This window comes from Fulmarus glacialis, unplaced genomic scaffold (assembly GCF_000690835.1).
Source record: "Fulmarus glacialis isolate BGI_N327 unplaced genomic scaffold, ASM69083v1 scaffold666, whole genome shotgun sequence".
Lineage (NCBI taxonomy): Eukaryota > Metazoa > Chordata > Aves > Procellariiformes > Procellariidae > Fulmarus > Fulmarus glacialis.
The window spans coordinates 156,965-168,638 of record NW_009219856.1 but is presented as its reverse complement, the minus strand read 5'-3'; the positions used below and the strand labels follow the sequence as shown (position 1 = coordinate 168,638).

Below are 11,674 nucleotides of genomic sequence, written 5' to 3'. Positions count from 1 at the left end.
ACTTCCTGCAGATGCACCCAGATGGTACAATTGATGGGACCAAGGACGAAAACAGTGACTACAGTAAGAAAAATTAGCCTGTTTTGCAATCCAATTACAATCAAATACATCACCTAGTGGGTCTCACTTGTGCAGCTTATTTTTGAAAAGATCAAATTAGGAAGAAGCCAGCTGTTTTCTGCACATTTTTTCTATCTATCCTTCTCCTTTAAATCTTGCCTGTACAATTTCATATGTTTCCTCTCCGATCTTCTCTCCCGCCCTGATTCTGTAACAGCCATCTGGGTGGGGTGGAGGATAAAACCCATGATTTGAATTGCTGCCAGAAGAGAAAGGAGATTATATTTATACACATGCCATGTGGGTAAAGGATACGGGGAATTCTCTCTCCAAGGAGAAGAGGAGAAAATTGTTTTCACTATTTCATCCTGAAAAATTCAGCAAGCATAAGGAATTTCCAGGCTGGAGAAAACCAGCTGTTCACTAAAGTCTAGTGCTTTGAGGCTAGTGTCAAGGCTGAGGGTATCAAATGACCTTTCCAAAGGAGGTCATCTTCCAAAATCCTGTTCAAAGGGGTTGGGTTCATGCTGTCCAACAAAGGACAGCAAAGTGCAGCAGAGCCATGTAGGTTTAAAAACGATGCTCATGTGCAGGAGCGTATTGGTTTAAACAAATGCAAAGCAGTAGCCAGTATTTCTTTTGCAAAATAGAATACCGAAGCTCCTCAAAAGGTTAAAAAAGGTGCAGGATATTTTCTACAGCATCTCTTTGTTTCATATGCCTCAGATTGATGTTTCTGAGAGGGCAGTAATAAGCTCAGATCCTTGGTGCCACAAACTGCATCAACAGAGTAGGACTCAAGTCTTGATTTGGGTCATCCTATGCTGGTTTGAAGCTCCCTGTGCTGCTGCTGGAGGGACATCATATCTAGCCTGTCCAGCATGGAACGTGTCTTCCCAGTCATTGCTAGAGATGAACAGAAGTTGATCTGTATGGTACGATTGATGGAAGCAAACTTCATGTACTTTGTGAAAGGTGGAACCTACTGAATTTGGGGACAAATCTTGTTCTAACTCCAGGAGCTCCTAGCTGGATCGAAGGCATTGTTCCTTCAGGAAGGCAGGGCCTAGGCTGCAGGTGAGAGGTGTCTACAGTGATGCAGCGCAGACACATCTCACCTGCAGCCTAGGCCCTGCCGTAGCAGGGCATGGACGTTGTCCTGTGAAGGTGCGCTTGGACAAGGTGGCTGCAAGGTGGCTGCAGACCCACATCCATGGTGCTTGCCCCAACCCCAAGAAGCTGGCAGAGCGCTGTGGCGGGAACGTTGTGTGTGGTGGGGCTGCTCTGCTGCAGCCAGCTCAGGGCTGTGCATGAGAGAGGAGCTTTGAGAAGATGGCAACTAAAATTGCGGGCGGCTGGCAGAGCCCTTGTGAAATGACCAAAGAGGCTGCATTCACCGGAAACTTGGCCTGTAGCAGATGCAAGTGTCAGGTTTTAGTCCCCTTTTTCATATGCTGGTGTTGAACAAATGAAATACCACAAATTGCAATGACACAACTTTTAATTTACATTGGAGCAGGAAAACCTGTGGCCCTCCCCATACATACTTTTACTGCATGAGAGACTGAGCAGGTCTTTTCGTATAAGAAGAATCTGGCCTTGTGATTTTCTCAGGCAGACACCAACACATGTGATGAGTTCAGTGGGCTTTAGTGGGTGAGTAATGACCCAGTGTTGGGTTGTATTAGCTGTTTTTTCTTCAAGAAAGAAGACATAGGGTGTGTTCAATCTGCAGAAAATCCCATTGGAGGCCTATTTGTCAATGACATGGGAAGAGCTGCTAGAGATGACAGGAATTCATTACCCTCATCTATCAGTGAGGACTGAACAACAAAGTAATGGGCTTAAATGGAAGCAGAGATGAATTTAGGTAAACAGCAGAGGAGAATAAAATGTACAAGCAGTTCTGCAATATTTCAGGCTGGCAGGGGAGATGAGGGAAGCTGCTGCTGGATGGACCTTGGTGGGTGCAGGGGAAGCTCCTGAGTCCCTGTGACTTTGGTTGGGCCCCAATTGCCCAAACAGCTTGTTTAAGTATCCCATTAGAAATGTTAGAGATCAGTTTGGCAAGGTGCTGAGTACTTGTGAGCCACTTCCACCCAGTCGTCTTAATTGGAAATAGATGGACTGAAGGGCACTTCTAGAGCGTAAATTTATGTGGTGAGATGGCAGCCCTGCCTTGGCAGCTTGGTGGGACAGGAGGCATCTAGCTGAAGTGTGCCAAGCCACTTGCTCAAAGTCATGGGCTATGTTGGAAAGTTTGGTGAAGTGTTTGAGAGAAGACTGAAGCCAAAGAATTCCCCACTCCTGATCGCAGGGGATATCAAAAGAGAAAAAATCCAACGTGATAATATTTGGCTCCTGAAAATAAAATGAAGAATGTGCATTATTCAGTTTTGTTTAAATTTTTACCACAGACTGTCTTTTATAAATCTTCAGTTTGAGTCAACATTTTATATTATATGAAGCTTCCAGTTATAGCTTCAAAACAAAACCATGTTTTTCACTTTGGCAATGCCAAAATAAAGCACACTGACTATTTTTTCCTTTTCTTTTCCTCCAAACATCTCAATTTTTGACCAGAAAAGTCAAAACTCACTTGTCTAAGTGAACAGCTTACAGATTTATTTCACTGATATTTTCTGTTTTAAAATATTTCTCCAGAAGGTTCCTGACCAGCCAGTCAGCAGTATGTGTAGTATTTCTGTGCAAGGGCAAAACTCATCAAAAACTATATAAATAGTATTTCCCTGTCCCTGGAAAAGGGTCGGTTAACTTGCATCCACTGGCAGAGAAGGGCAGTCTTGATGGCCACAGCGGAATCCTTCCCACCCTGGGTGACCATCTATTCTCCATGCAGAAGCCATCTTAGCACAGTTCAATACACAGTGAACACCATGTTCCATACATCGGCTCTGCATTCTGTAGCCCCGCACTGATTATTCAAATTAGCATTACGAAAGGAAGCTTAATTTTCATGGAGTACCTTAGGTTGGTTTACTCTGGCAAAATAAACGTTTAAAATGAGACATGGCACGTCCCTCAGATACATCTGATGCAATTAAAAGTTCTAATAAAAATCCAGTTATTTATATAAGAGGAACTGCTAATGTTTAAGCAATTTTTAAATTAATTATCTGGTGCCCGTTTTATGTGTGTTCTTGGGAGGCTGATGGCATTTATTTTTCCACCTCCTCTTACTTAAAGAAAAAGAAAAAGAAAAAAAACCAGAAGCCAACTTCTAATGGCATTTGAATGGGCAGCCAGCCAGCTTCCCGCAAAACAGCGCTTGGGACATCTGTTCCTTATACCATGCAGTTAAAGGCACGCCATCTTAATGTAAGCAAGAAGACAGATTTTCTGCCTACTTGCATTGGGATGTATGAAGAATTTTGTTTTAATCGGAGCACAGTTTCATGGTGTACAAGGCCATTGTTTGTGTTCTTAGTAATGTTATCTATGAACCTGAATTGGGGCAGTATCTTTTCCTTCCAGTTCTGGTGATCTCAAATGGTCTTTCAGGGCTGACTGTTGCTGTCAGTGCTTGCATCATTATTGCTCTTTCTTGGGCTGAGCAGGGTAATGCCCCTTCTTCATGAGAGCAACTGGACTTCTTCATTTGCCAGCGTAACCTGCTGGACATCTGAAAAGCTTCAGCAAATGGACAGTACATAAAGGATAGGTCAACTGTACTATCAGGTGGAAACAGCCCAGCATATTTAGGATATTGTTTGGGGCTTTCCAGCAATAGAAAGAAACATAAAAAGATTAAGACGGGGGAAGCCTCTGGAGGTCTCCAGTCCAACATCCTACTTGGAGCTGGGTTATCTTCAGCTGCACGGAGCCTTGTCTAGTTGTTTCAAATGTCACCAGGAGTGAGCTATTCCATATCTTCATAACCTCTCTGGTTCCAGTGCTGTGCTGTTCTCATTGTGGAGAATTTTCTTTATATCCAGTCATAATTTTTCTGAGGCTTTTGTCTGGTGCCTCTTGTCCTTTCATTGTGTTCCCCTGAGAAGACTCTGTCTCTGGCTTTCCCTTCTTTGAGCTAAGCAAACTCAGTTCCCTCAGTTTCTTCTCTCATATGTGTTGCATCACAGTCTCTTGATCATCTTAGCAGCTTTCTTCACTCCCCTCAGGATCTTAAACCTCGCCATCTCATGGTGCACCAAGGCTGCTGTTGCCTATGGCATCCTCCATTAGTTATTCCTTATGTGCAGCACAAATGTCCTGCTCCACAACACATCACCTGGTATAAATTAGTTTAGCTCCTCTGACTTACTACTGTTTAAATCAGCTGAGTGTATGGACTACATCTTCTAAATGGCACGTCTCGCTTTACTCTTCCATTTCTGTAAATAAGTTAGCCCAGACTTATAGCTAAGTATGCATTCAGATTTTAAAAACATGTTATGCAGCTGATAAACCACCATAACGTAACGAGGAACAACATACTCATGGCCAAAGAGTCCAGTTTAGGACTGGAGCTTGCTAAAAGTAGTATCATCAATAAGCAGGGTCAGGTGTAAATCTACTGATAGTTGAAAATGGTAAGATGTAATGAAAAAAAAAATGTAGAAATATTCAATGTCTTCATTTTTTTTTCTCTTCTGCCTGTGAAGTAAAAGAGCATGCCCATTCCATGCAGTTGCAGATGGCATAGAAAATTTACCATTTGCAGTGGAGAAAGAGTTTTAAAAGCATTTGTTAAATTTTCTCTCTTTTTCATATTAGTACACCCTGTGGCTAATCCTACTCTACCACAGCTAGTCCTCTTCCCCATCTCTAAATCTGCTGTTTCATGCTAACCAGATTTTTTTTTTCCCTGACAAAAAATGAGACATCTTGCTTTTGAGGTTGGTTGAGGGTTTTTCCCCCCACTTTTTTACATTCTTCCAATAAAGTTTTGAAATCTGTTCCAAAACAAGATGAAATATTCATTTGGAAACATGATAACAAAAGGCTTAAACTTCTTCAAAGATATTTCTAGATTTATGTGCTCTGAGAATTTACAAAGTTTTGATTGACCCAAACCACTTTTTTAATAGAGGAAGACATTTGCTTCCTAAAATGTCTTTGGCTGTCAGTTACGTATGTCAGATGCACGTCCTCCTGCTTGCCTGCCTGCTTGCTCCCCTGCTCTGCAGTATGTTGCAGGAGATGCTCAGCCATGCCTAAAAGCCATGACTGTGGGTGTTGCTACCATGGTCTGTGGCAGGGTCCCAGGGAGTTTGGGAACTCGCGGTCTTGCTACTGTAACACAGAGCACAACAGGATTGTTCCTGTGCTCCCTTAGCACGTATAGGTGGAAAGAGAGAGATTTGGAGACACGTGGGTGCTTCCAACTGGAACTTCTCACCCGCTAATTCTGTGTATTATCACCTTGCTGCCTAATGAATGCTTTGAATGGTCTGTCACAAGTTTTCTATGCAAGACAAATTGGCTGTAGGGAATGAATGATGATTCCCATTTTATTTCATTATTAGCAGTAATATGCTCCATTTTTCAGTGGGGGGAAAAGTTAGGGAAGGGGAATTGCTTATAAATAGACTTGTTAATTGCAGAGGGGTTTAGACCTTCATGGTAGTGAGAAAGTGATAGAAATATAAGCTTGCTTTGGCTAGTGAGCTTTTCAACAGTAGAACTGCGCTATAAGGCAGTTGCTGAGTAGCTGCACTGGGGCGTGTGTGTTTCATCTGGAGACAGTATCAGACTAGCACCATCTTTGACTCCAGTTGTTCACAGACCAATACCCAGGCTGGTCTTCATTTGCCATATACATCTATTGACGTCCTCCCACTGGATCACATAGATATAGGCACTGGCTTTGGTGAGAGTTCAAGCACACGCTTTGATATATTACTGAATAGTGTGCATAAAGGCATGAAAAGGGGCTGGGGGTAGGTTTTTTTCACCAGACTCGGAGTGCCTCCCTTTTAGGCAGCTCACCGAGGGGAGTCATCCAGTCTTACTTGGGAATTGAATGAAAAAGAAGGGCATTCATTTACAAATGGGATTCATGAATCTTTTTGGTGAAACCAGCTCAGCCAGGGCACCTGTTCGATATCTTGAGCAAAGTGGTTTTCTGTCTCGTGTGCTTTTTTCAAGTTTTACTTCTGCAAAGGTATCCACCTCTGACCTTTAACCAAATCCACCAGGAGCTCAGGTTGAATGTAACCGGTTTCCCATGACATTTCACACACCCTTTGGGCTCTGCTTTTTCTCTTGGAAATTGCGCGACTCCTGGGACTCTGTAGTCTGAACCACTAGCTGCAAGGAAAGAACCAAGCCACGGTTTCAGTTCTGGTTTTTTTTTTTTCCCCTCCTTTCTCTCTATGTTGGCTATAAATTTTTTTCTTCTTTGGAAAGGAATTGAAACACACTTCTGTCTCTTCCTCTCTGTAATAATTCACAGGCTGTACATGAGGGAGGTTCTTGGGAAGCATCTTGTGGTTGAGTTAAATCCATGCATTACCTAGCATATGCACATCTAACAAGTCTCCTCGGGATGGGGGGTTGATGTTGAGCTGGACTCTATTCCCTCCTGTTATATCACTAGCCTGGCCTGAGGAGCTATGGCATTTTGAATAGGCCATTTCAGCAAAACCGGCTTTATCCTTCAGGGCTAATGTTAAATCAGCAGTGGTCCATCTCCCAGGGAAGAAGAGGCTGGGAGATGGCACAATGAGAAGGAGGACTGTTTCTTCTACAACCATTATGTGAAGACCCCTTTGTGCTGTGCTTGCTCCAATGTGATGTGTCAGGCATGAAACTTCATAAATGGTCTATAAAATGGATCGGCTAGAGGATGATGTCCTTAACGGTCAGCTGGAAAATAGGAATGCTTCACTGCATGCTCTGTTACTTGCTCTTTCCTCTGCACTCTGCCCATTAACAGGTCTCCCCTGGGCTGACTTGAACACCCCAAAGCTCTTGAGAAGTTTTAAGCAGGCTTTTGCAAATAAGTAATTGTGTTAAAAAGCCATAATAAATGCTTCATGAATGTGGAAGGGGCAGTCTGACCTCATGACTAGTGAACCAGAAAAAATACTCTTGTTTCAGGGCAGTTGTGCGGGAAGAGACCTTGTGTGAAATATTTCCATTGTGTTTGTGCTCACGTTTCTACTCAACCCTGTTTCTGCTCATCTTCCCATAGCCTGAGCTCCCTGGGACAGGGTCTAGTTAGCTCTTTGTAAGCTGAAGCACAAGGGGTCCTACAACACTTGGATACTCTTGTCCTGTAAATCTCGGTGGAAACAAAGCCATGCTAATGCCTCAGTGCTCAGTCTGTCAACAGTGACAGTCCTCTCCTCTTTGGGCCCATTCTGTTAGAAATGTAGCAAAAGCCTGACTGTACATTAATGTGTGTGCTCACAGGAAAGGTCTTTCAATGAGATACAGGAATTCTACTTGGAATCAAACAATAAAGTAATTGGGAGGAAGTGGTTGCAATGCTTTAATCAATAAGATTGCAGTAAAATTGTGTATTGAAAGATCTTGCCCTCTTCTGTCCTATCTAGTGCTGCTTCTGAACGAGGAGCAGTGCTCTGGCCCTGGAGTGGAGTAGTATCTCTTCCTGAGTTTCTTCATTCCCTTGACAGCAGGGATCACAGGGGCAGACACACAATCAAGTTAATTTGCATCCTTCTGGCCATGGTTGCTGTCTGTGTACTCTTTTAGCATATGGCAAATGCAAGAAAGCGTGACTAGGCTCAAATCTGTTTCGGGGGAACTAAACTAAGTTGTGTTTGTTGTGTTTGCCACGGGCAAAAACGTGTACATGTGCAGTTACCACAGCTCAGCTGGCCCATGGAAAGCTGTTGAGATGCGCTAGCTTGAGTGCATGTATAAACCCTTGGCATTGCAAAGGCAGCGATCAGACAGACTGATGGGTGTGTTAAGGTTTCTGGGAGGCAGCCAAATTCAGTACTTTTAAAAATTTGATTTCAACACTGGCCCCATGGCTGCAGACCTTCCCTGTAGCTGGAAGCAGGACTTTTGATTCTAGTTCAGTATCTTTTGTTAAGAGTCAGGTGTGGGGTGGGCTGGCCCTGGGGCAAAAAGCAGCAGCAGCCACACAGGGTGATGTTTCCATAACCTTTGCTTTCCTTTTCCTTCCGCAGCCCTTTTCAATCTAATTCCTGTGGGTCTTCGTGTGGTGGCAATTCAAGGGGTGAAGGCAGGTCTGTATGTTGCCATGAACGCTGAGGGATATCTCTACAGCTCAGTAAGTACTTGGCACTGTTGGGGTCCTGGAGTGGCTTGGTTTTGTAGGCGGGAGGGAAGAGACTGAATTGGGACTTGCGGCTTTTTCTGAAAATGGTCACGTATCAGTAAACCTTTAAAAGCAGGAACAGGGGGAGCTGCTGCAAGGCCATGCAATATTCACTTTAAAGTGTCTCCACAGAGACTCATGGCAATATTTCCTGACTTGTGAAGATACACTTTGTGTTCCTTTGAGTAGTTACTTAATGTAGGTCACGTTGTAGATGAGGTTGTGTGGTTGGCTGGTTATATTCCAGTTTCACATTTGTGAAATGGCATGGACTGAATGGAATTGCTTCTGAATTGTGCCTGGATAACTGATCATAGGTGGTGCCCCAATGGGTCATACTCTGCTTTTGACTGCAGTGTAAATCCACAGCAATACACTGACTTCATTAAAATGGTTCTGGACTATTCTGTTGGCGGAGTGCTTCGGCGGAGCAGAATTTCCCTGTATTTGTGTGGTCTTTTTAATGCACATAAAAGATAAGTGAGGCATTTTTTACTGACTAATTCCCCTATAACTTTCTTAGATGGCATGAAAGGGCATGAGGTTATTCATAAGATTTTCATTTGAAGTAAGTAATTGATTTTCACAGTGAATAATTGATTCAGTGATTTATTAAATATGGCAGCCCTTTGCCAGAATTTTTTATGCTTCAAATAACTTTGCTCTAGTTCTACATAGTAAAAAGTGGTAGTTAATAATACACTTCTCATTTCTGTAGTTATGATATCTTTAAAGTGCATAGCTGATATTCTAAACTCATCTGCCTTTGTGTAAATTTACAGTGCAGTGATTCTGCTCTTGTCTAGGCATTTACTTTGCTTTTCAAAAGCGTACGTGAGATTGGAGATAGGACCACTGAAAGAACAACAGTCCGAGTTGCTCCTACACAATGTTTCCTAACTCTTACAATCCGTCTTCATTCCTGGTCAGTTTTAAAGTGCTCACATGGTTGGGATTTCCCCCTTTCCTTTGGGAGGCAACAAAGCTCTGTCTCCCCAGTGGCTCAGGGTAGAAAACTGCAAGTGGATGTGTTAATATGCCTGGCGAGATAGGTCTCAAAACTGGCTGCTTGTCAAGAAGAGACAGAGATCAATCTGTATCTCTGTGGATGCCAGACGCTTCCTGTTCTTTCATAGCCCAGTAAACATAAATGACTGCTTCTAAATAAATTACATCGGTTTACTAACAATGAAAACCTCCTCTTTTTTGTAAAGCTATTGGAGTCCTAAAGGTAATACCAAGCATGGTGTGGTACTGCATTATCGTGCGTGTTTCCATTTAGGCCCATAGTCGAGGAGTCAGGACTGGCGTTTTGCCCTGTGTTTGTGCAGCGCTGGGCGTAAGGGGTCCTGGCCTGGCATGGGGACTCCTCATACCACTGGTGCCCCGTAAATGAGGACTGCAGGAAAGCAGCGTGTGTCACAGAGCCAGATCCAGCCTGGGTGGGTCTTTTTGGAGCAATGAAGGGTAGCATTTTTCTGAACAAATAGTGCAAGGGAGGGAAAGGTGTGGCGCTCAGGCAAAAGAAATGGAGAGTTGGAAACATGATGTTTAACATCTGAGAGATTAGAGATGATGCAGAGGAAAAGGATCTCTTGCTAGCAATAGTGAGACAATGCAGAGGGTGGGAGGGACATACCAAGAGATGGTGGACAGGAGGAATACCACCTGTCCAGGAAACACATCTGCTAGTCACATGAAGTTTCCTAAAAGGCATCATGCATGTATTCAAATGAGGGTGGTTTAATGAGGCCTGCTTATTCCCAGCAAGTGTGACTATCTTAAGTAGGAAGGTTAATCAGGGAAGGCTAAGGATGCACCATGATGGCCAGTGGTTGATGAAGTGGACCACATTACATGCCATAGCTTGGTGGCATTCAGCTCTGTCTGAACTAATCAGAGAGTTAAACTGTTCATTTCGTGAACATGATGCAATGTTCTGCTTGCAGTAAATGGATGCTACTGGCCCATCTCTAATTCAGGGAGGTGGAGCTTGCTAGACCCAAATTTCTTTTTGTATTGACTGGTGGCTCTGTCTCTGTCTTACAGCAGTAAATCAATGAATTCACTGTGCTTTGGAGCAGACCCCAAGGCAAGAAAAAAGAAAATTTATGATAAAGCCTGTTAGAAGCAGGGAGTGTGGGTCAGGTCACTCATAGCATCAAAGACAAGGGATGAGACAAGGGTCCTATAAGAAAACTGGATAAGGCTGAGAAGAGCTCAACCTGTTCAAGCAGTCTCTTTTGGATTCTGCAGTTTTCTTTGTGGGACTGGGATCCCACTCCAAGCCAACATTTGGCATGGCTGTGTCAGTCTCAAAGACTGTGCTGGAGAATTGCTTTGGCAGGACTTGACAGGCTGTTCTTCTCTGGGGTGAGCAGGGCCCCTGGCCATGCCGCCTGGACCTGATTGCTGCCCACACCAAAGGACACGTTGTCCCTGTTCCTTTGCTTAGCAGACCCTAAACTACAGCTTTGCTCTCTCTCAGGCCAGTTTTCTTTGGTGTTGTGCATGTACCTATCTTTTTCACTAGCCTTTTCTAAGGGATTTCTGAAAAAAAATGGGTCAATATTCCCCATAGATATTATACACTCATGCAGATCCATTGATAAATGAACCTTTTCTGTTGCTTGGCTGCCTCCCCTGCTGTCTGTCCCAGGCCTAGCCCTGCTAGGACTTCTTGTAACACCCTGAAGCCCAGGGTGCTTTCAGGTAAAATGCAACTGTCCAGGGAAATGGGTTTTTGTGGGTTTTTTTTTTTCCTCCTCTTGAGCCCAGATTGTGGCTGTAACTGAACACATCATCACTGTGGGTTTGTTTTTTTTTTGTGGTGGGTTTTTTGGTGATATTTAATCTGTGTGTGTCAGCTGAGACCTTGGCTGACATCCTCTGCCCTGGATCAAACCAGAGGCTATTATCAGCCTGGTCTCAGAGATGGTTTGTGCCAGCTCCTTCTGAGTTTGGGCCAATGGGCTCTTGAATGAATGGGTTTAGAATAACCAGCCCTTGGAAAAAGTCTTCCTGGTGCCAATCAACACAAAAGCAGGGCTGAGTGGGGTTCTCTAAAGCCAAACTTGGTGAGAAGGCTCTTTGCAGAAACATGCAAGACCCTCCTATGTGCTCGGCCACGTTGATACCTTTAGCAATGAGTTTCATCTCTTCTGTTCAGTTAGGGATGGGTAGGGACAGCATGGGGTTGGGTTGCTGGGTTGAAGCCAACCATAGATCCCTAGCCATCTTCAGAGGCCTAAATGCATTAGATGCCAAAGCTTCTTTGCCTGGGAAGCAGCTGTTTATGACTTTTGTGCATTGTTTACTTATACTAGATAAATGATTCGC

The 11,674-nt window shown here is 43.7% G+C and overlaps 1 protein-coding gene across 1 annotated transcript in view; it reads left to right on the top strand.

Annotated features, from left to right (window-relative positions):
- LOC104078756 (fibroblast growth factor 12-like) overlaps nt 1–11,674 on the top strand; it is an 83,310-nt gene that overhangs the window by 224 nt on the left and 71,412 nt on the right. Inside the window, 2 exon segments of the mRNA XM_009580522.1 lie at nt 1–63; nt 8,184–8,287. The exon segment at nt 1–63 is cut by the window's left edge and continues 14 nt beyond it. Coding sequence (XP_009578817.1) covers nt 1–63; nt 8,184–8,287 — 167 coding nt within the window.